The sequence below is a fragment of the Ambystoma mexicanum genome, chromosome 5q (genome assembly GCF_040938575.1).
Source record: "Ambystoma mexicanum isolate Mex_15411 chromosome 5q, UKY_AmexF1_1, whole genome shotgun sequence".
Lineage (NCBI taxonomy): Eukaryota > Metazoa > Chordata > Amphibia > Caudata > Ambystomatidae > Ambystoma > Ambystoma mexicanum.
In genome coordinates this window covers 1,348,258,276-1,348,283,751 of record NC_090933.1, presented here as the reverse complement: position 1 = coordinate 1,348,283,751, position 25,476 = coordinate 1,348,258,276, and the positions used below count along the sequence as shown (strand labels likewise).

The window sequence follows — 25,476 nt, the reverse complement described above, 5'->3', positions numbered from 1 at the left end:
TTTGAACTCTGCCATTGTAAGAATTGTACCACACTTCATGACTTAACATATGCTACCCCGAGGGGGATAACTATAACATTGTACATAATGCCTGTAATATCAGTAAATAGCAGCTTATCCTGCTTTGTAGTTAATGTTTATACTTTTGACCCCTTGTAACTAAGCTTTGCATTGTCTTGTAACTGTTGCGCACTGGTACCTCTGGGTCTAGTGCCCATTATAGATAATAAACAGACAAACAAACAAACTAAGCTTTGGATGAAGATGAGATCAATAAATTCCCCGAATAATTTAACATTCTAATTGCCCTCCATAATGGAACACTCATTCACATCAGCCTTAACAACAACAAAGGTTTATTCAATAAATGGATTGAAACCAATCGTAGTCTGCGGCCTGGAACATAATGGAACACTCATTCACATCAGCCTTAACAACAACAAAGGTTTATTCAATAAATGGATTGAAACCAATCGTAGTCTGCGGCCTGGATGCTTTAGACCATTTTCTTTTATATACATGATATACAGTCGTTTTTTAAGAATCTTAATACGTACCCTCTTCGACTCAGACATTTACCATGCAATATTCTGTTTATGCTGAGAATATTGTGATCTTTGACCAAACAACCATAGTTCTGCAGAGAAGACTTGCGGCTGTTAATCTATGTCTTAAGGACTTCGATCCAACAATTAATTCAATGAAAACCAAATTTATGATAATCCTATCAAGGCTAATGGTGAATAAAAGCGCTCAATTTAAATGTGTATTAAATAGTATGAAGTTGGGGCAGGTCTATGAGTTTAAATACTTGGGGGGTTACATTTTCTGCGGTAAAGAACAAATAGAAAGTTGTTGCTGATTTAAAGAAACAAGTGGGTATTACTTCTGTTCAAATGCATGCTTTGGACAAGAGTTAAGGAAATGTTCAATTGGACTGCAGTCGATGTTTAATAATCAAAAAATGTTACAAAACTCATTGATGGTGCCAAATTGATGGACTGCAACGTGGGGTGGGATAGATTGGAAGCCTCAATTTGGAGGAAGACTCTGAACCGTACGCACTGTTCCTCGATTTGCACCATACGCAATGAATTGGGACTAATTTCGTTGGATGCTGACGTTGCTTGGTAAAGATCCAATTGTATGTTAACATGTTGATGCCTCCTCGTCGTTCGATGTACTCTGAAGGTCAGCAATGTGTTATGATGTTTAAAGGTCCAGCTCTATTGAAGTGGATACAAGAGCGCACTATTCTATTACAGAAGATACAAGCAAAGCAGGAGAACGTGGTCTCTCATCCAGAGAAAGTGAAGTGGAAGTTGTTTGAATTGAACAGGTGTGAGAATCGTGCCTCTCTGTCAGGTCTGGGAACATTCTATTTATGATATGAGAGGTTTTCACATTTTACCGCATGGTTTTGGATTAGAGTTTTTATGGCTGAGGCTTAATTTATATCCTACGAATGAAGTGGTGGGGGCCAGAACCCAGGTGCCTAGAGCAGAAAGACTTTGCCAGCTTTGTAATAAGAGCATTGAAAACCTAAAAAAACATGATATTGGAATGTCCAGTTTTAGTCTCTTTAAGAAGGGATATGTTTTATAATTATAATAATGATGAAATGAGTACTAATTCTGATTATTTGTGGATTTATATTTTAAATTCACACAAACTTGCCTTTCTTTGCAGCGATGAATCTGCCCAAGACTGACCTGGATTGGGATTGAATGAGGTGGGAGTTCATTACTTTAGTGGACGTGAACTTTGATCATTTTACGCAAAGGTTCTTTTGTCAAGTATTGTTTTATTGTGTGTGAAACTCTCCTGACCTTGTGTTAAAGCTTCTTGCGGAGTCAAGTGCACTAAATAAATAAATACATTGTTTGCTCTGGGAATTCCCAAAACAAAATGGACTTGAGTGAATTTGATGTTATCACTCATTAAACAGCCCACTTGCTCTGGAAACCATCAGCTTCTAGTGCACACATTCTCATCACTCATTAAACAGCCCAGATGCTCTGGATACCATCAGCTTCTAGTGCACACATTCTCATCACTCATTAAACAGCCCACTTGCTCTGGATACCATCAGCTTCTAGTGCACTCATTCACATCACTCATTATTCAGCCCAGATGCTCTGGATACCATCAGATTCTAGTGCACACATTCTCATCACTCATTAAACTGCCCACAAGCTCTGGATACCATCAGCTTCTAGTGCACACATTCTCATCACTCCACTCATTAAACAGCCTGCACGCTCTGGATACCATCAGCCTCTAGTGCACACATTCTCATCACTCATTAAACAGCCCACTTGCTCTGGATACCATCAGCTTCTTGTGCACACATTCTCATCCCTCATTAAACAGCCCACCTGCTCTGGATACCATCAGCTTCTAGTGCACACATTCTCATCACTCATTAGACAGCCCACAAGCTCTGGATACCATCAGCTTCTAGTGCACACATTCTCATCACTCATTAAACAGCCCACAAGCTCTGGATACCATCAGCTTCTAGTGCACACATTCTCATCACTCATTAAATAGCCAACACGCTCAGGATACCATCAGCTTCTAGTGCACACATTCTCTTCACTCATTAAACAGCCCAGATGCTCTGGATACCATCAGCTTCTAGTGCACACATTCTCATCACTCATTAAACAGCCTGCACGCTCTGGATACCATCAGCTTCTAGTGCACACATGCTCATCACTCATTAAACAGCCCACTTGCTCTGGATACCATCAGCTTCTAGTGCACACATTCTCATCACTCATTAAACAGCGCACTCTCTGGATACCATCAGCTTCTAGTGCACACCTTTTCATCACTCATTAAACAGCCCACTTGCTCTGGATACCATCAGCCTCTAGTGCACACATTCTCATCACTCATTAAATAGCCCACTTGCTCTGGATACCATCAGCTTCTAGTGCACACATTCTCATCACTCCACTCATTAAACAGCCTGCACAGTCTGGATACCATCAGCTTCTAGTGCACACATTCTCATCACTCATTAAACAGCCCACTTGCTCTGGATACCATCAGTTTCTAGTGGACACATTCTCATCACTCATTAAACAGCCCACTTGCTCTGGATACGATCAGCTTCTAGTGCACACATTCTCATCACTCATTTAACAGCCCACTTGCTCTGGATATGATCAGCTTCTAGTGCAAACATCCTCATCACTCATTAAACAGCCCACTTGCTCTGGATACTATCAGCTTCTAGTGAAAACATTCTCATCACTCATTAAACAGCCCACTTGCTCTGGATACCATCAGATTCTAGTGCACACATTCTCATCACTCATTAAACAGCCTGCAAGCGCTGGATACCATCAACATCTAGTGCACACATTCTAATCACTCATTAAACAGCCTGCACACTCTGGATAACACTGGCTTCTAGTGCACACATTCTCATCACTCATTAAACAGCCCACTTGCTTTGGATACCATCAGCTTCTAGTGCACACATTCTAATCACTAGTTAAACAGCCTGCACGTTCTGGATACCATCAGCTTCTAGTGCACACATTCTCATCACTCATTAAACAGCCCACTTGCTCAGGATACGATCGGCTTCTAGTACACGCTTTCTCATTACTCATAAACAGCCCACAAGCTCTGGATACCATCAGCTTCTAGTGCACACATTCTCATCACTCATTAAACAGCCTGCACGCTCTGGATACCATCAGATTCTAGTGCACACATTCTCACCACTCATTAAACAGCCCACTTGCTCTGCATACCATCAGCTTCTAGTGCACACATTCTCATCACTCATTAAAAAGCCCGCGGGCTCTGGATACCATTAGCTTTTAGTGCACACATTCTCATCACTCATCAAACAGCCCGCACGTTCTGGATACCATCAGCTTCTAGTGCACACATTCTCATCACTCATTAAACAGGCCACTTGCTCAGGATACGATCAGCTTCCAGTACACGCTTTCTCATTACTCATAAACAGCCCACAAGCTCTCAATACCATCAGCTTCTAGTGCACACATTCTCATCACTCATTAAACAGCCTGCACGCTCTGGATACCATCAGATTCTAGTGCACACATTCTCACCACTCATTAAACAGCCCACTTGCTCTGGATACCATCAGCTTCTAGTGCACACATTCTCATCACTCATTAAAAAGCCTGCGGGCTCTGGATACCATTAGCTTTTAGTGCACACATTCTCATCACTCATTAAACAGCCCGCGGGCTCTGGATACCATCAGCTTCTAGTGCACACATTCTCATCACTCATTAAACAGCCTCCACGCTCTGGATACCATCAGATTCTAGTGCACACATTCTCACCACTCATTAAACAGCCCACTTGCTCTGGATACCATCAGCTTCTAGTGCACACATTCTCATCACTCACTAAAAAGCCTGCGGGCTCTGGATACCATTAGCTTTTAGTGCACACATTCTCATCACTCATTAAACAGCCCACACGCTCTGGATACCATCAGCTTCTAGTGCACACATTCTCATCACTCATTAAACAGCCCGCGGGCTCTGGATACCAGCAGCTTCTAGTGCACACATTCTCATCACTCATTAAACAGCCTGCACGCTCTGGATACCATCAGATTCTAGTGCACACATTCTCACCACTCATTAAACAGCCCACTTGCTCAGGATACCATCAGCTTCTAGTGCACACATTCTCATCACTCATTAAAAAGCCTGTGGGCTCTGGATACCATTAGCTTTTAGTGCACACATTCTCATCACTCATCAAACAGCCAGTACACTCTGGATACCATCAGCTTCTAGTGCAGATTTCCCTATTCCTTAGAGTACAGCCCTGAGCAGGATGGGTCCTGTTTACTGTGAGACTCACAGCTCTACTTGTGATTGTCTGGCGTGTGCCCTATTGCCATCAGTGAGAGTGGAGACGGCCCTGCCATCCTTACCTTATAGGCCGGCCTTGAGCAGGAGGGCGCAGGCTCCTGCTGCCAGGGTGAGCATGGCGTAGCTGACCCTGGCACTGGTCGCTCCATTGCACAGGTCTGTGCTGCAGCAGTTGGTAGAAGTCGAGATACCTCGCACCGAGGTCGAGACTTCCGTACAGGTTGCTTCACAGCCCTTGAAGATGGATGTTATTTCTGTAAATGAAGACAGGAAGGTTCAAGGATGAGTGCTTGCAGACTCCATGGATCTCAGACCTCTAGACTTTCATTTCAGACAAAGCCATGGACCTGGTTTACATAAATGTTTTCAATGGGACTTTCCCATTAAACACATTTTTGTGACTCAGGCCCTAAATCTCTATCACAGAATGGATTTCAGGGGTTTCCCTTTCTGGCCCCCACCACTTCTCCTGGTGCTGTGCATTTTCTTGCATAATTTGAGAGAGGAAAGCTCCCCCATGTGCCCTCATTGTGTAAGGATGAGATCTGAGAGGGAACCCATTCAGACAGATCTGTGGAGGCCCACAGAGTCTAAATGCTGCCATCCATGCGCTGGCTGATAAGTTCCCTCAACTGTGATTAATTGGATTGTTTTTTTCTTAATAGTGGATTCAATGTTTTAAATGTGCACTTATGTTGTACTGTTAGAAATATGCTGCATTTTTGATTCATATGATGACGCAGGAATAGTTTCAAAATGCTGCCATAATTACACAGCCTGGAACATGTTGAGAATGATAGCTCCTAGTAACTGGGATGTGGCATGTTAGCACTTTATGAACCTTAAGAAATCTACTTGCATGAGCTCCTGTGTATTCTCTGGAAGTGCAGAAAACCAAATAGTTTGTAGTTTCACATAAATTAACAGTGGCGATTGGTGAATTGTAAAAGTGGCAGAATGGGGGGAGGAATATTTTCTGAAATTGGTGCAAAGACAGCGAGAGGGCCCATAAATCATCTTTTGGAGGACTTCCTGGACCGCCCGCCAAGAAATCAGTAAAAAAAAAATGGGTAACATCAGGGTGCATTTTTCCGGTGCAGTTTTTGGGAGCAGTCCACACAAAACCGTAGAATTTTCAGGCAGTTTTGTACAGAACACATGTAGTATTTCAGCACTTAAGATTTATGCCAGGTCACCAGCGGTACAAAGGGGTATGCTGCCGCAGAAAATCAGATGCACCCCAGTCCTAGCACTGGAGGCCCACTAAACAATTACACATCAAACAATGACCATGTATGTGTTGTAGGTCATCGTCAGCCTTTGCGCTACAATTGACTGATATCACCGGTCTGGGAGTGTGGGTAAAACCTTACACAATTACACATAAAACGTCACAATATACAGCAATGTTAAAACATCGCCAGAACACTAATAAAAAGAAAAAAAAGAAAACGAAAAAAGAGAAAAGAAAATTATTCACTAAATCATCATAATTAGAAAACCGTTAAAACAATTTGAGTAAGAATTGAGCAGCACATTGTTACCAAAGACATTAGAGAGTTGATATGAAAATACTATTATCCCATAATTAGGGTCTCTCCCATATTATCATAAATCAGTTTGATTTCTTACAACAGCTAATACCAGTGATCTTTGGTAACCGCCAAACGAGGTGTTCCCAGAACATGTTGTTGTCAAGCGTGGCATAGTCACACACAAACTGCTCCAAATGACAGCATCTGAGCAGGCGAGTAGCCTCCTTCCCAAAGGAGGTGTGTGCACGTTTTTTGGGGAGTCGAAGGCTTGCATAGATGACAAGTTCTAACGAGACGAGGGAAACCTCTACGCAAACCCACAGCTTCAAGCAGGAGCGCATGAATGTCTGACAGTTTTTCTTATCTGGGAAAATAACTACGTATGCAGGTAATATCTTGAATTTATTGCAAACTTATAATGAGAATAAACTTCATATTTCATGAAGGCGTCCTGCTTCTCAGCCCAATCATAATGAGGTATTTTCAGCATTACCTTATTCGGATGGGTAATACATTCATCAAAATTAATTTAGTTTAAGTGATTCAAGCAACCCAAATGGAGTTTATCTAAAAAGGTTGATTTATTATCAAAGATTGCTTGTGAATCAACAAACAGAAAATGTATCAGATTATTCAATACTTTTCAAAAATCATACATTTGTTAAGCAAATTGATGGAATGTAATGATTGGAGGCCCAGTTCTGTTAGATTGAGTGCAATAGAGAGATGTTGGGATGTGGGGAGAACTGGAAAGGACGGGAGGTAGGTTCCATAGTGCTTTGGATGGATGCATAGGACTGATGACCTGAGAGAGAATGCTGAGAGAATGTTCTGTGTAAGGTTTCCACACTCGAGCTGTTGGAGACAGCTTGCCTGGGTGATGGGAGCCCTTGATGTAACTGAATGTAACTACAATAAAGTACCTCACTGGTAACATACCTGAAGCGCCTGTGGACCTGCTTTACATCAAGAGACCAGGTGGAATTCCTAGGAAATTATATGACTGTAGAAGACTGTTCAAACAAGTCAGATATGTAAAGGCGGGGGGCGACACACAGTCCTGTCTCGAGCCTGTAAAGGTTTAAACAGACTTAGTGACAGTGCCAGAAAGATTGATTTGCACCTGTACCGATGAACCTATGTATAATAATATCAAGATTTTCAAAAAGCTCTGCGGGATGTCCCATGACATTCATTTGTTCCATAAGTGAGTTCTATTAACACGGTCAAAAGCTGATGTTGATCAACACAAGTCATATAAGTGGATTGTTTCCCTTTGAGAAAGCCGGACGTTGAAGGATATTCACAATAAAAATGTTTAGCGAGCAGCCCTCCCCCTCTCTTGAAGCCCGTTTAAAATGTTTACGTTCTATACTTATCAGTGATCACTTCTCCAAGCCTTGCATAACAAGGGTAGCATAAATGTTACTTGTTGATCGTTCAAGTTTATACTCCCTCTGGCCTTTTTTAAAAATCGGTACAATGTAGGTTTGACACTAAGAGTGTGGTAATGCACAGTCCCTGCTCATTTATTTCCCTAAATGGCAATGGGGTGATGAAGTGACTTAGCTTTCCTCCATTTTCTTGCTTTTTTATGAGACTTTTTAACTGAGATGTTTCATTTTTATCTGAGAATAATAGTGGTTGTCCACTTAGCCGAATCTTCTTCCTTTCCTTTCTGTTCTTCTTGCTTTTTATACTTTTCTCCTATCGATTTACAGAGCTTATTTGATGTTTGTTTCTTGGAATAGCCAAAGGTTTTCCTTTTTTGTGCAAACCAAAGTGCTAATAAAAATTAGAAAAAGAATTCACCTAAAACCATAAGCGAGGATCTGCCTTTGAGGGCAAATCACCATCTGGCCCCATGGCTCGGGAATTTCTAAACTTAATTATAATAGTTTCTGTCTCTTCAAGACAAATAGGTCTTGGCCAATAGTCCAAAGGCCTTTGCATTGAACACGACTTTAGTTGCTCTGATTCCACCAAATTTGGTAGAATAAAGAGCACACCAAGTTTTTTCAGAAATTCTCTTTGGTTGTGTTATCCTTTGCGGCTATGAACTGCCAGAAATTCTTGGGAATTTTCTTTAAGATAGTCACCAACATTAGTTCACTATCCCTAGTCTACATAACTGTTTTGTGTGGCTTTACCCAATGTTTGTATTGACTTTTCAAGTAACGTTTTCTCCAGTAAAATCATTCATGTGTTTTCTCGAAACTCCTATTTCATATCATAATCTCTGCTTCTCTGTTTGTACAAGAGGATCGAAGGCATGGGGCAGAGATGATTTGATGATTGTTTGACCCAACACTTGGAGTTTGTTCATATAGGGCTTGAAATGTCTGATTGATGACCATATTGTAATTGTTAACTGAGAAACATTCCTGTTCTCCAAAGAAGAAGGCAAGCTAGAATTAAAGTTATCCTAAAGCGATGAAGGCCAACGTATTATGTTCCTTGGGTTGTTTATTGCCTTCTGGCAGAGGTTGATAGTAAGAACTAGACGAGCATGATCACTGTAATTGTTGTCCACTTTACGTAAAGAATATGCTTCGATAAAATGTTCTAAAGAAAGGTACAGAGAATCAATTGTCCTACTGCTACGCCCCCATTGCCAAATAGGCAGACCAGAACAATCGGCAGCTAAACCCCCATTCGCTTCACGCTGCAGGCGTCCCAGGCTGCAATCTAATTAGAGCAGCTAGTACCTCTTTGTGGGGATGAGCATTTGAGGATTGGGTTCAGATCCGTCCCTGCAAATGAAATTCAAATCCCCCACGATAAAGATCTTATGTGATCCAGTGGAACTGCCGCAGTCAGCAAGAAATGTGTCTATTCATGATAATGAGGCATAAAGGCAAGAAGTACAGTGTTTATTCCTTACATTTATACTCCAGGGGATTTACAATGCATTTGAAGGAGGAGAAGGGGCACGTAACAGATTCTTCCGTATCTTTCTAAACTGTTAGAGCGTCTTGCACATGGCCATCTCTCTTCTTATTTAAATTCACATAATCTAAACCCCTCTCTGAAATCTGGGTCCAGATCTGGTTACTCCACCGAAGCAGGTCTCCTGTCTTCTTGCTCTTCCTCACAAATACTCCTCTTTGTTGATTCTGCGTGACTTTAGTGTCGCATTTGACACGGCTGATCGTTCTACTCTACTCCTGACTCTTGTTTCTTGGGTTTTTTCGTGCACTATTCTAAAGTATTTGTTTTCTTATCTGTCTAATCGCTCTCACCTCAATTATTCATGGTCTGTACTTCGTCTCTTGCCTCCTTAACGGCGACTTTGGTTTCCAGGTTCATCTGTACACTGATTGTGTAATGCTTATGCGAGATGTGAGCTAAAACAACATGGCGCTGGTGCACAGCCATCTTGGACACTCATCTCCCATCACCGTAATAAGCCTATGTTTTTCGTAGGCTCAGCAGAGTAAAGGTGAATTTCGGCAGCGAAAGCAAGTCAAGGTCACATAAATATTGTTGCTGAGTGGACTTACTGTGGAGAATAGTTATTGTATTGTCCGCTGAAGTACGAGCTGGAGAGGGCGTCGGAGCACTCTGCAGGTGCAGTGATAAGGGATCCTGGGAATGAATCAGAGGAGAGGGAAGCTGGGTTTTTCCACTTCTGGCTGGTTTTTTCCACTCTTTGCCATCTCCACTTGTGATCTACTCTTCGGCCCAGGGCAGCCATAACTGAAAAGGGCGGGGACATGCCCCCATAAAGAGAAGAGGTTTTTCCTCTGTGGTCAGCAGTCATATTCTGGACCGCCGGGTGATGTAGTCTCACGGGAAGGGAGGATGCTCCACTCCAGACCCCGTTATTGCGCATGATCTCTTTGCCTACTGCTCTGGGACTAAGCAGTGTTGTAGTGGCCGAGATGAAGGTGTCTTCTGCAACATTGATCACGGTGATGCTCTTTTTCTATGTTTCTGTATAAATCACTATATGTTTGTTCAGTGTATGATGTGTTTATATATACATAAGAAGTGAATAAAGGGCCTATAATGCGCCAGTTACAATCTTTACCATGACTATTAGTCTATGTGTGATTTATTTTTGCCTGTCTGAGTCCAATAACTCGTTTTGTTAGGGCCGGGGGAAAGGTAAGTCTAAGGTCTTCCCCACATGGCCAAGCAAAAGCAAAACAGCTTGTTATTTCTTTCCTTTGATGGTTACATCCATCTTGGTCTTTCTTCCCATCTTTCATATATGGATGTCTGCTTGGATGTCTTCTCGCTTTCTCTGCCTGCTGAGATTTCTGATTCTATATCTATCTTTTTTCAGCCGCTGCATCTTCCTTGGTCCACCCAGACACACAATTTAGGAGTTATGTTTGACTCCTCTCTTTCATTCTATTTTCAAATTGCTTCAGTGGCCCACTCCTGCCGTTTACATGTATTCAATATCAAGAAAATTCATCCTTTGTCTAATTTCTCTTCTACTAAAACTTTACTTCAATCGTTGGGTCCTGTCCCGACCATGTTATTGTTGTTCACATTATGTTGTCTTACTAAATTATGCTTTTCTTCCTTTACGTTCAATTCTACATTCTGTGACTAGGATTCTTTTCTTCTTTCCTTCTTCTCATATTTCCCCATGTCTTGCCCATCTTAAGTGGCTTCCGGCTCAAAGGCCTTGTGAATTTTAGCTTCTTCGCTTTGCCTTTAATGTACACATGCTTGTGTTCCATCCTCTTTGTGTTCTTTGATTGCTCTTTATCATCCAACTCGTAATCTATGTTCTGCGTCTCAGTTTCTTCTGTCTGTCCCTCACCCTCCCTGTGCCATCTCCTGCTTCAGTTCTCTTCAACCTCTTGACCCTAAACTGTGCAATGCTTTGTCTTCGGGTCATTGCATTGACAACCAAATAATCGACAGCCAAACCATCTAAAAAAAGCATCGAAAATATGCATCTAATGCCTTTATTTTAGATGGTAAAGGGTTTAGAAATGGGTTTTAAAGGTTAAAAAAAGGGTGGTTGGGGGTAGTCCCCCAATAAAAATTATTTGTTTAAAAAAAAGCATTAGATGTTTTTTTTATAGATGGTATGGCATTAGATGCTTTGGCTGTCGATGGAATGATTAAATACCATTTATTACAGCTTTCCTTAACCTTTCCTGAGTAATGTTGCTGGAACCTAATCTGTGGTTAATTTATGTCCTCACATTCATTTTAGCTCTTATTTTTGCACTGGAAATTGTGTTGTGATGCGCTTTGGATAAAATCACTTTATAAACTCTGCAAATAAATAGTATAAATGGAATTCTACAAAAAGGCAGTGGATACGGATATTCTTCACTATCTGCATGGAGATACCACCATCATCAATGGTGCAGGTCGTGCCAGCTAAATGCGTCTCTGTATGGAGGGCAATATCAGGGGAATCTCTATTAAGGAATTGGGTGATGAGACTCTGTTTGATTCTGGATCCCATGCCATGTACGTTCCAAGTGAAGAGTTTTAGGGATTTGCAGGTGTTGTTGGCCCCTAGCAGGACTTTGGTAGATGCAATGAGTGCTTGTGGGCGGTCAGGATTATGTGATTCGTATCAGCGACCCATCTGACATGAATAGGGTAAGTGGATATCTTGTGTTTCCCCCACAAACTGACAACAAACTCAAACCTTAAACAAAACATACCCATCGATCCTCCCCAGGTCCATACTCCACCCCAACCCGAAGCATCTGTCGGCCGAAGCTTTGCTGGCAGTTTAAAAACGATACTGTCAGCACAAATCAAGAACATGGATTGCCCCAAAAAAACTCTGCCTAAAGATTGCGGGCAGTGAACAGCAGTTGGGACCGATATAGAAGTCAACCCCGAAACAAGCCATCTCAGAGAAAGGAAAAATGGGAAGAAAGGAGGGGACGGGAGGGGGTGCTCACCGGGTTTCAACTTGCCAGCTGACGCCATGACAGTCCGTGGGTATGTCACTTATCCGGCATCCATATGTTGTCACAGTCCCTTACAGACCTTTAATGTCATCTAGATCTCGGACCTTAATATCAGGGGCCCTCCGATCGTTCATGTTAATTTTGTTCCGGTGGTGGTGGAACACCTCTCTGGGGGGGGGCCTTTTCGGGTCTGTAGCGGTGTGTCCCGCTTATCCGATTTGATTCTGGTCCCCAGTCACCTTCAAAGTGTCTCTCAGCCCAGTTCCAGGCCTCCCGTGGTTTGGTAAAGTGCACCGGGGTGCCGTTGTGATACATCTTCAATTGAGCCGGAAAAAGGAGCCCATCCTTCACGTTCATGGCATACAGTCGCCGCTTTAGTTGTTCAAAGGATTGTCCGGCGCATTGTACCTCACGGGTATAGTCTGCGAAAAGGGAGATCTGGGAGCCATTGTATGTGACTTCCCTTTTCGTGCATTAAATCTGCAGCACTGCATCCTATCTCTATAGATTAGGAGCCTAGCTATCACTGATCTGGGTAGAGCGCCCGTGGAAGGCCTTCCTGTTGGCATATGGTGGGCTCTCTCCACTGAGAAAAACTTTCAGAAAGATTTTGGGGCGAAGATATCTGCCAGCCACTGCTCCAGGAAGAATTCCATGCTTGGCCCCTCTGTTTTTCAGGAAGGCCTAGGATACGCAGATTGTTGCGGCGCGATCTCCTTTCCCCTTCGTCGACTCAGGCTTCCATGGTCTTCTGGCGGGCCATCACCTGCGAGAGTTCCGGAGATGCATTGTTCGGCCTCGCTGGTGCTGGAAGATAATTTCTGTAGGTCTATCGAAGAAAGGACACCTCTGCCGTAATGCCGTCCATTTTTTCTCTATTGAGGAGCGGGAGCTAGCTATAGCAGCCATCACATCTTTGAGAGAAAGAGTGGCTTGGGCTTCTTGCTTTGATGTCTTCTTTTGTTTGTCTTTCACCATGTTGCGTGGTACGGCCAACTGGATACCTTATAGCTGTTTGGAGTAAGGTTAGTATGGCCAGGTGGTTTGTCCAATTGTCATTAAGGGTTCGGAGTACACGTGGCCCCTCTCCTTCTAACACACAGCTATCTCCAGTAGGGACGTCTAGTTGTTGGTGGCATGCTGACGGGGGTTACACACCCTATTATCCGGTGTAGTGACGTATACCCATACTATTACATGTCTTGAAAGCCATATAGGCCCTGCCAAGGTCTACCACTCAGGCCCTGGTTAGCTCGCCCAGGCTTGTCCAGTGATCATTAGTCTGTGGGTACTAATATGGAGCCCCGAGTACTGGTTCTTGAAGGCCAATGCGGATCCGCGTCTTGTGGGTAGGTGTTGCGACAGCAATTTATTTCGGTGTCAACACATTGGTCTATGGGCCATTGAGATTCTCAGTACCTTGTCCTATCTGGATTCATTGTCACGCTTTATTGGGGCCTTCCCTGGGGTTTTACAGCTATCTGTAATGCCTTCGGAGTAGTTGCCTGGTACACCGCGTCACGCTCCTTCTGGCAACAGATGCTGATCCGTGTAATGGATCTGAAAGGAATAGCGAACTGTGATAGGTGGTCAGGATTATTTCTCCCCACTGTTCACGGTTCTCTAACAGTGTCTTTGCTCATGGGGAGTGGGCGCGCCAGTGGCACCAAGGATATGGTGTCCGCGCCTTGAAGATATCTACCTATTAATTGGTGCGCTGCCCCTGTAAGCCGGCCCTCACAGGACCTGCGCTCCTCCGGTGATCAACGGGGATCTGCAGGCGCTGCACTATCCGTCCTTTCACTTGTGCATGCTTGCTTGTGTAGGCGGTATCATCTGACCTCCAGCCCACTGGTGTCTACCAACTAGAGAGCAGTGCCTTGTATGTTTCGGTATCGGTTTGCGGTCTGTTCTTTGCTGGAGGGAGCAGTGAAGATTTGGGGGCAGTCAGTTTGACGGAATCATGTGGGGGCAGTCAGTCTGACGGAATCTTCGGATTAGGCCATCCCGTCTGCTGCCAGATCCGTTTATTGGGCCCCAGCTTGTTTGGGTAGGGTAATAGGACTACAGGCGGAATGGAAGAAGGAAAGAATGGTCTTGTTTAATTCAGAGTGAGACTCCTTCCGGTATTCTCTCTGCGTCGTTCTTTATTGACACAGTAAGCAGACGGCCAGGCTGGTGGGATCCTCATGCTCTGAGGTGAAGGGACAGTGATTTCAGGTTGTATCACAGTTTTGTTTGTGCCATTTGCGTGGTGCCGCTGTGCTGACCCGGGCTGTGTCACAGCAGAGACTGGTCCAGTCCGTCACAGCCCTGCTCGAGTCTTGGGCATTAGGGAGCCCGGGGCCGTGGCGGTTATCTTGGAGTTTGTCACCCTTACTCGTAGCTTTAAAGGTATGCTGTTCAGCACGCTTGAGGGATCCGCATGTTCGGAGCACCCATCCCTCAGAACGGAAGAATAGGATTCAGGTTAAGACAGGGGTTTGTGCTCCCACCTGTGATGCTGAGGGGGGTTCTCTGGGTCTTTAGGAGTGCGCTCCGCTCTGGTGCAGTTTTGGCTCTGATAGTCTCTGTCGGCTGAGTATCTGCCCAACTCGCTGCGGCTGTGCAGAGCGATCCGCTCTCATTCATGAGCTCAGAGCGAGCCGAACCTCTCGGCTGATGCACCAGTACACAGTGGGCGTTGGTGGTCCACGCATATCCCACGTGTAGGATTGTTATCTTCTTGGGGCAGTCTGTTTAATCAGGGCGTAGTTTGGCTGTCTTAACTCTCATGTAGCAGTTGGCCATAGTCTCCGCCGGCATCAGTGGTGTATCCGTGCCGTAGTTCTTAGGCAGAGGCCATTTTGGAATGCTGTCTTTAGTTGGCTGCGGAGCTCTGCCACGGCCCCAGTTTCTCTGGTATATGCTGAAGTTCACCAAGCGCCTCTCGTCCAGCAGCTCAGCACCTCTCCAGCTTCTGATCATGCGATTCTGGTCTTTGTGGACCACAGATGCAGGATGTATTTTCAGGATTCTGTCGGCGTTCACAGGAGCTCGTCAGGACTCACGTCCTCATTGCTCTCCAGTCAGCCATGTTCCACCAGTTTCCAGTATTGAGTGAGGAGATTGGATACACACTACCTGTACCTGGCTCATCATATGTCTATTTGACCCCTCAGCCCTTGCTCAAATCTATGCAAATTTGGTGAAGTATGTTGGGGGGGCCTTGCCTTGCTATTAACCACATTGCAAAGGCCATTTCCGTTTTGCCAGTTTAATAAAATGTCATCAGCATCATCAGTGTTTCAGTTAACAGATGGAGAGCGGAAGTCATAAGACTCTGAGCCTCAGCATTTGGAAATCAGACAGAATACACCCATGCTTAAATCGTAAGAGGAAAGAACATCCATCACAAAAAAGTGATTCAATTGTGACATAGAGATGATGGGAAGAATTCTACTGCCTTATGTATGCCTCTCAAATCTGAGAACAAACTGGAAGACAAAGTGTCAATTGAATATTTAAATGTTCCAGTCTGGAAGTCTTAGTTACTGTGGAACCATCTTTCACATGTTTAACAATACTTGAGAGGCTCCATGACAGGAAGTCTTAGTTACTGTGGAACCATCTTTCACATGTTTAACAATACTTGAGAGGCTCCATGACAGGAAGTCTTAGTTACTGTGGAACCATCTTTCACATGTTTAACAATACTTGAGAGGCTCCATGACAGGAAGTCTTAGTTACTGTGGAACCATCTTTCACATGTTTAACAATACTTGAGAGGCTCCATGACAGGAAGTCTTAGTTACTGTGGAACCATCTTTCACATGTTTAACAATACTTGAGAGGCTGCATGACGGGAAGTCTTAGTTACTGTGGAACCACGTGTCACATGCTTAACAATACTTCACAGATTAAATACATGGGCCCTTGCCCTTAGTTACTTTCTGGTGCAGAACAGGAGAAAATGAATGATCAAACACTGCACATAAGGCTTGAAACTGACCATATCACGGATATAGAAAAGACATAGCAAAAATACCATAGAGGATTCATTCCTCAGAGACCCCCACCCTCCCAGAATAGTGTGTACAGCAATGCTGAAAACATATTTTTACCAAAATACCAGATAAAAAGAAAATCTGCCAAAAAGACTGGAAGAAAGAACAACAACTCCCATTGTTGAAAGATACAAATCTTAGGACAACCTGTTGACATCATATAAAAGTAGCAAAGTTAGGAGACCGATAGGGGGCACGGACAATAGATCTTGTGGGGGGCAATGAAAATTGTGGTGGACTTGGTCCACAGCCCAGAACAAGGATAGGTTTCCTTTTGTAGAAGTGCTCTGGATCTCGACCTGGGACTGAAGCCGGTCTGCTGATGATGGGTGGGGATTTTAATATATGGACGGACTCCAGTTTGAATATACTGGCAGTAGGAAAAGGCACAAACCAAGAGGTCAGGCTGGAGGGGGGAGTGGCTGCGTAGAATTTTAGAGTCATGGGAGATGTGTGGACGCATGTGCACCCCCGGGGAAGGGATTCACCTTCTAGTCCGTCCCTCATGGCACCTATACTAGAATTGACTACCTGCTAATGCACAAAATGCGGGTAGGGAGGATTACGGTCTTTGAGACGTGGGTGGTCGGCTGACGATATGGTTCACATGGGTATTCTCATGGAGGGATGGTGAGGAGGGAATCTCGATGGATCTGTAATGACTTGTTTTTTTCAGAAGTGATGGGGAAATAAATCAAGGAGTATTTCAAGGTGAATGACACAGGAAAGGTCAACGTTAGTACGGTATGGGAAGTGGGGAAAGCGACATGGAGGCGGTTACTTATGAGAGAAAGGGTGCACAGAGGAAAAGGTGATTGTAGAACATAAGTTGCATGTAGAAATTGGGGAGCTTGAAGAGAAGCTACCGAAAGACCCAGAGGGGAATGAGGCGACCCTAGAGGAGTTGAAGGGGAAGAGGGTGGTGCTGAAAGCCTTGTATGTGAGTGAGACCATGAAGAATTTGAGGTTCCTTAAGCAGACGATTAAGGCAGACTTGCTCCTGGGTGCAAGATTGAGGGTGCAGAGGGCAGAGAGATGGCTTTTCTCCATTTTATGAGGAGCTTTATACAAAGGGGTCAGAACCATTAGAGGGAGTGACTCAGAGTGACTCAGAGATATCTCAACAGTATTACCAAGGAAGACCTTAGGTGACCGAGGAAGAAAGGGGTTAGAGTCTCCCATCTTGGTTGAGGAGGCGACAGCAGCCATACGCCGTATGTCATCGGGCAAAGCTGCAAGGGAGCACGGGTTTACGCCAGGCTTCTATAAGAGGTTTTCGGTTGCTCTTCTGCCCCATTTGACAAAATGATTTAACAATATTCTGGAAACAGGACTGATTCCATCATCATTCCATGAAGCGCCAATTTTGGTTATAGGACGGAAGGTACCCCAACCATAGTGGTTCTTATAGACCCATCTCTCTGCTGAACCTGGAAGAGAAGAACTTTACATGGACGTTGGCTACTAGAGTTGAAAGCTACACGAACCAGGTAGGGTTTATCCCAGGCAGACAGGGAGTTGATACTGTGAGGAAGACACAGGGCCTCATTATGAGGAGGGCGGTAAGGGGTTGACGGCGCCGGTAAAGGTGCCGGTGCCATTAACCCCGTACTGCCCTATTACGAGGCCCCCTCTGGGCATCTAGTTTTACCAGATGTCCTTTGCGGGTACCGCGAGGGGACAAGCATGCTAACAACGAGCCCGTTATTAACCGGACTGTTGTTAGAATCATCCCCATTCCCATTGAGCCCTATGGGGCTCAAATGAGAATGGGGATTAATTTTTACCGGGTCCATGGAATGGGCAATTACCGGGTCCACCAAGGTCCGCATGACCCGGTAATTTCTGATTTCATGGACCCGGTAAAAATTCATTACCAGCGGCAGCCGTGCCCATAATAAGGGTCCTAATGAGGCCCACAGAGTTTGATGGAAATAATTAGAGGGGGGGACTGATGACTTGGTATTGCTCTCGCTCGATGTAGAGAACGTTTTTGATCGGGTTGAGGGGGGCTCCCTCAATGAGGTATTGGACACATTTGGTTTTAGGGATAGATTCCAAAAGGGGATTAGGGTGTTGTACTCTGAACCCAGGGCTCATGTTGTCGTGAATGGCAGAGCCTTGGCTCCCTTTGATTTACCGCGGGGAACCAGGCAGGGGTGCTTCTTTTTGCCCCGACATTGGAACCATTATCAGAACGTATACTTGGAACAGGTCAGATTCATGGAATCCAGGCTGGTGAGGTGGCATACAAGATGGGTCTGTAAGCAGGTGTGATCTTGCTACACTTATGTAACCCAAGGGAGCTGATTCCGGAAGCTTTGTCGGTTATTGAGGAATACGGTGCGCTGGTGAGATTTAATGTTAATTGGGGAAAATAGTCCTCTTCCCCATTGCAAGAGATCAGGGTGCAGATCTTAGTGACTCAGCCCCACTTGCATTGGAAATGCGGTGTAGGGATTGAAATATTTGGTGGTGATGATCACCAGGATGCTGCATGGTTTGTTTGGGGCCAACTACCCTGGGGCCAACTACCCTGCCTTACTTACCAAGGTATTCCAGTATCTACACTTCTGGTTGAACCGCTTGAATGCCTTGAAGATGACTGTGCTGCCAAAGCTATTGTAATTATTCCAGATGCTCCCGACTCAGTGTTGAGGGAAGAAAGGGGATGGTTTCTTGCGCTTTCCTTGGCAGGGAAAGAAGATGAGGATCTCATATAAAACTCACCTTGCCGAAGGACAGAGGATACTGGGTTTCCTGGAATAGGAGAGTTATTATAGAGTGACAAAGATGAGGGCCTTGTTGCCACTACTCTGTATGGACAATTAAAAACAGGGCGTTGCGCTGGGGAATTATTGGCTAAGGGCCGTTAAGGTGGGTGAGTGGCTACAGCAACCTAGGGATACATTGCCCAGGATGATTGGGGAACATAGGATATTAGGGCTGGTGTTGGAAATTTGGGCGAAGGGGAGGAATATGAATGGAGTCACTGCATGGCCCTCGCTGTTCAGACATCTCTAGGCTCCTCCGATTCAGGATGAGTTCACAACCCCTTTAAGGTTTCAGTAGTGGTTCAAGGCGGGGCTATAAAGGGTAGGGCAGTTGTGGGTAGATGGGTAATTCCTTTCCATTCAGAGGCTGGATGACTGTTTAAGTAGACTGTTTATGTTTTTTTTTTATATAAAGTATTTTATTGTTATTAACATAATAAAGTGATCATAATAACAAAGCAACAAGCAAACAACAACAACTCAAGACTGTCATAATCATTCACAATCAGAAAAAGTACCCATAACAGCAGAAGTTGAGCGACTACCTCATCACATGCAATAATGTATAATACGGTACAAGCACAAAACAAAACACCCAGTGCACATTCCCAGCCTGTATACGGGATACTCAGGTCGCTCCTTCTTCCCATTTGTCCCATATTTTCGATGCTTTGTTGGGACAGCCTCGCGCTGAGTAAATCCTACGCTCCATCATAGCGCATATGTCCATATCTAATTTCCATTGGTCCAGCGTTGGGGAGTCAGGGGCTCCCCATTTCTGCGCTATGTTGCGCTTGATCAGTCCCATCGCCGTGTGCAGGAGCAGTCTTTCCCACTTATTAGCTTCTATCTCATCGGGCACGCCCAGGAGCAAGGCCCTTGGATCCAGTGGTATGGTGCGGGTCAGAACTCGGGAGAGTTCCCTACAGCATGCGTTCCAAAAGGTTTGTATCAGGGGACACGCCCACAAAATGTGAATAAAGGTTCCCTCCTCATCCCCACACCGCAAACAGTTCGGATTAGGAGCCTGTTTCCAGCCATATAGACGTGTCCTAGGGTAATAAACCCGGTGCAGTATTTTCAACTGCACCAGTCGAAGCCTAGAGGAAATGGCGATTTCCCGGGGATGCATGAGGACTTGTATCCAATCCTCAGGATCTATCTCCCCCACATCCACTTCCCACTTTGCCTTCAGTTCATTCAATTCGGGGGTAGCAAAGGAGGATATAGCATTATAGAGGATGGAAGTGCATTTGGTAGGGATGTGCGCCGGAAGGATGTTGCGCTCTATAGGAGTATAGTCTGGTAGCTGTGCATCTGCTGTTAGGTAGGGTCTTAGGGCATGGGCGAGGCGTATGTAATGGTAACGTTCCGTATTCGGAATCTGGAATCGCAATTGTAAGTCATCAAATGAGGCCAAACACCCCTGCGTAAGCATATCCCCAATCCTGACAATCCCCGCATTCACCCACCTAGGCCACGGCTCCAACTTCTGGGTCTCAGCTAGGTTATTGTTCTGCCAGAGGGGTTGTGCCGTAGTAGCTTTGTTTTCCCACCCAATGAATCGGTGTGCTTGTCTCCACACTGTGATCATGTGTGTGGTGGTTGTGGGTGGGGAGGTTCTTGGGAGGGGTTGATAGAGGAGGAGCAGCGGGTCGGTGTTACGCATAGTGGCTATCTCAGCACGTATATGGGGCAGGTCTCGGTTTCCGTGGAGAAGGTCATTAACCACCACCAGTTGTGATGCCCAGTAATATGTTTGAAGACGGGGAACTCCTATTCCTCCCTCCCAAATAGATCTTTGGAGTGTAGTTAACGCAATTCGTGGCTGCCCCCCCCCCCCATATGAGGTCTCTGAGAAGTGTCTCCACTTGGTGGAACTCCGAATCGGGGACTTTAAGTGGGGCATTTTGAAGAACATAAAGGAATCTGGGAAGGGTCATCATTTTATCATTTTAAAAAGTGCCGCTCTTCCCATAAGTGTCAGGGGGAGGAGTTTCCAGTGCCAGACGTCAATAATGAAGCGGTCTGTGATTGGTCGGAGATTGTTCTTTATATAACTTGTTAAATCCCCGGATATCCATATTCCCAGGTATCGAAACCCCTGTCGTTCCACCCGGTACGGACATTCCTGGGGAATTGCCTGTTCTCCACCCTTCACCGGAAAGAAGACTGATTTCCCCCAGTTGATCCTGAGTCCGCTGAGTTCCCCAAAGCGGATGAGCAATTGCGTTACAATGGCGGAGGATGTTAGTGGGTCACCCAGATATACAAGGAGGTCGTCTGCATACAGGGATGTACGATCCTCATGTCCCTCCGGCCACCTGAATCCTCTCCAGGCGGTGTTTTGGCGAAGCCAAAGAGCCAGTGGATCGATAGCAAGGGCGAATAAGAGAGGGGACAGTGGGCATCCCTGTCGTGTACCTCGGCCCAGGGGGAAGGACCCGGAGGACCAGCCGTTTACTCTCACTTCAGCATTGATGTTAGTATAAAGTAACCGCACCCATCCTAGATAGGCCTCTCCGAACCCCATACGGCGCATTATTTCCCAAAGGCAGTCCCATCGAATGGAATCGAACGCCTTTTCAAAATCGATTGCCAACAAGGCCAAGGGTTCGTTTATGATCGGGGATCTCTCCAATGCTAAATGGAGGTGGCGTAGATTCATCCGAGTCGATTTGCCAGGCATAAAACCACATTGGTCCGGATGGATCGGGGTGGGTGCAACTAACTGTAATCGATTCGCTAATAGCTTAGCGAGGACCTTAGCCTCCCCGTTGATCAGCGATATAGGTCTATAGGAGGCACAATCATGTGGAGGCTTGTCAGGCTTGGGAATGACCACGAGAGTGGCCTTGCAAAGATCTGGTGGGAGGGTCCCCTGTTCCCGGGCAGCAAGAAACATCTTATGCAGAGGAGCGGCCATTTTGTCTACTCCTAGCTTTTACCAAGTTTCAACTGGGAATCCATTCGGGCCCGGTGCCTTCCCCGATTGGAGCTGAGACAGTGCCTCTGCAATCTCAGCCTCTGATAAAGCAGAGTCCAGCTGGTCCCTCTGTTGCCCCGAGAGAGTCGGCAGCGTCACCTCATCTAAGAGGGAGGGGTTTAGCGGTGAGGTCGGGGCTCGATACAAATCTGCGTAAAACTCTGCGAAAGCCTCAGCAATCCCAGAGTCCGAGTGATGGGTGTCGCCCTGTGTCGTGACGATTCCCGGACATGGCGTTGCCCCTCGTCTCTCCTCTGCAACCAGACGAGCAGTTTACCCGCCTTGTCCCCTAGTTCATACACCCTCGCCCTAGCCTGCCAATGGGCCTGCTTAGCGTCATCCATCGCTCTGTTCCGGAAGCACTCTTGGGCGCGCTGGAGTGATCGATGGGTCTCGGGCGTAGGATCGGAAATATGCTTAATCTCCCTGTTACTCACTTCCTCTTCGGCCTTTAATATTTCCCGAAGCCGGGTGTTTCTTTTATGCGTCGTCCAGGAGAGGATTTCACCCCTGAGCACTGTTTTATATGCCTCCCATAATATCACGGGGTTGTCAACCGACTTCTCGTTAATTTCGAAGTATTCGCCAGATACTTCCTCCAGGCGATCTATCAGTTCCGGGAACCCCAGATAATAATTGTTAAGCCTCCACGTTCTAGGGGGAAGGGGACCCTGCATACATAATTCAACTAAGAGAGGGGAGTGGTCCGAGATGCCCCGGGGGAGTAAATCTGCAGACATTGCCCTATGAAGGTCGGTATGTGGCAAAAACAAGTAATCCAGTCTGGACATGGAGCCGTGAGCGCCGGAGTGGAAGGAGTACTCCCTAGCGGCCGGGTGTAACTCTCTCCATACATCTCGGAGCCCAAGGGCAGACGTAAAATTGGCCAATCTAGTGGGAGTGTCAGGGTTGCGGTTTCGGAGATGGGAACGGTCAAAGTTATCATTCATGGTGTCATTGAAGTCACCCCCCAGAATGAATGTATCAGGATGGTGTTTCCCTATGAGGGTAGTAAGATCGTCCAGTAACTCCTGTCCCAACCCGGGTGGGGAATAAATTGAGGCAATAGTCACCGTCTGACCCCAGATCGTCTCCATAACGAACACGTATCGGCCCCTCGGGTCCCGCTCAACCAACTGCTGAGTAAATGGAATGCGCTTGTGTATCAGGATGAGGGTGCCCCTGGAGCCCATTGTGTACCCCGCCTGAAAGGCAAGGTGGTAATTAGTCCTCTGAAAAAAGGCACAGTGTGATCCGGCCAGGTGGGTTTTTGTCAGAAGGGCCACATCAGGGGAGTGTCTATTTAGAAATTGCCTGAGCAGGCGCCGTTTAATCCCGGACCCCATCCCATTCACGTTCCAGGTAAGGAATTTCAGGGATTTGGTGTGTCGCATGGGTGTCCCGTCAGTCTGTGCAAAGGATATCTATCACACATGATGGGGTTTGCACGATTGTAGCAATCAGTGAGAGATGGTGAAATGGTACCCGCCTGTATAGCAAGGGCGGGGGTACTCTGTAAAGCGGTATAGGGCGACTTCAACCAAAGACAATGGTTCATGTCCCTTATGAACATATGACAGTCTTGAAGTAACAAACAAACTTTCGAACATTCCCAACTCACCCCCACCCTATACTCCACCCCAACACGAAGTACCTGTCGCCCAAACATAGCTGGACCTTCAACTTAAGGTGGCAGCTCAAAAACCCAGACCCTTGAGCAGGGTCTAGATGAACAAGAAAGAGGGGGGGAGGGGGGGAAGGGGAAAGGGAGAGGAAAGGAAAAGAAAAAGAGCTTTGCTAGGGGGGGGGGGGTTTTGAGAGGCTCCTCCAGAGTCCCCTCGCATGCGCCAATGTCAACATCTTCCATGGTGGACTACTTATGCGTCGGGCTTAGGGTGCAAAAAATCGTGCACCCATACTTCAGAGCGCTGCTTCTAGGCCCCGGGGGGCGATAGTCCGATCAATGTTCTTGCTGATCTGCCACGGGCTCCAGGATCCCCTGTTCATTCCGCTCTGGGTTTCCCCTCGGGGAGGCTCGCCTGGGCCTCGGTCTTCCTCTCGGTCTCCTCGGTCTCGCAGTCCAGTCACCTTCTATATGGGCCTCCGCCCATTTCCATGCCTCTTGCGGGTCATTGAAATGAACCGTAGTTCCTCCATGATATATCTTTAGTTGGGCCGGGAAGAGCAGGCCATATTTCACATTTAGTTGAGCCAGCTGTCTCTTGAGTGGCTCAAACGATTGTCGTGCCCGCTGCACTTCTCGGGTGTAGTCCGGGAAAAAGGTGATTCGGGAGCCTTTATGGGTAATCGAGCCTTGTGCCCGCGACAGCTGCAGGAGGGCATCCCTATCTCGGTAGTTGAGTAGGCGGGCGATGATAGTACGTGGCGGGGCACCCGGGGGTGGTCTACGCGCCGGCACCCTGTGAGCCCTCTCCACTGAGAAAAACTTTGAAAAGGATGTGGCCTCGAAGATGTCTACAAGCCACTGCTCCAAGAACAGCTCCATGCACGGTCCCTCCTCCCCCTCTGGCAGGCCCAGGATGCGGACATTGTTGCGACGGGATCGCCCCTCTCCATCCTCCACTCTTGATTCAAGGGTTTTAAGGCGGTTTAAGACCTGGGACAGTTGGCGGTTAATCCCGCCAATATTGTCTTCCACTTCAGAAATGCGGTGTTCCGCCTCTCCCGTTCTGGAGGTTAGTTTCTGTAGGTCGTGGCGTAGGAAGGAGACGTCCGCCGCCATACTATCTATTTTGGTCTCCATGGAGGATCGGGAATTAGCAATGGCCGCCATTAAATCATGGAGACAAAGAGAGCCTGCCCATTGGGGGAGTTTGGTCGTGTTGCTGGGGCCGCCGGGGCCGGGGTGGTGGCGACAGCAAATTGGTCCATGCTGCTCTGTGTGGAGGGTTTCTTCTGCCTGTCTTCCCCCATGGTTCCGAAGGGCGTGGGGCGTCCGGCACAGCAGGTCGATATTAATTATGCCCCGTTGTATCTACTCCGGTGTGTCGTGTTGCAGCCCCGCAGCAGGTCAGATGGAAGGCCGCGGGGCCCTCAGAGCGGCCTCCAACACGCTAATACGTGCTTCGGGGGCCGGGGCTCGGCGCTTTCATCAGTGTCTGACGGGGTCTCCGGAGACCGTACAGGCCTTCGTTATACCTCACAGGTCACCTGTTAGGCGGTGGCCCCCTTATACCCGTTCTGCAAAGCTCGAGTCCACCTTCTGTATGGAGCGGGGGGGGAGAACCCCACCTACCTCTAGCGCGGTCGAGCCGGGCCGCTGCCGTCCTCCACCACTCGGGGCTGGGTCGAGACAGCCCAAGAGCAGGAGCCGTTTGTCCGGGCGACCTCC

At 46.4% G+C, this 25,476-nt stretch overlaps 1 protein-coding gene across 5 annotated transcripts in view; it reads right to left on the bottom strand.

Annotated features, from left to right (window-relative positions):
- Positions 1–25,476, bottom strand: part of LOC138498128 (toxin S6C6-like) — a 600,232-nt gene that overhangs the window by 27,144 nt on the left and 547,612 nt on the right. For all 5 annotated transcript variants that reach the window (XR_011278701.1, XM_069621992.1, XM_069621991.1 and 2 more), the window contains exon 3: positions 4,946–5,137. Coding sequence is in view for 4 of the 5 variants with exons in the window: in XM_069621992.1 (XP_069478093.1) it covers positions 4,947–5,137 (191 nt within the window). In the remaining variant the exon portion in view is untranslated. The remainder of the gene's footprint in view (positions 1–4,945; positions 5,138–25,476) is intronic.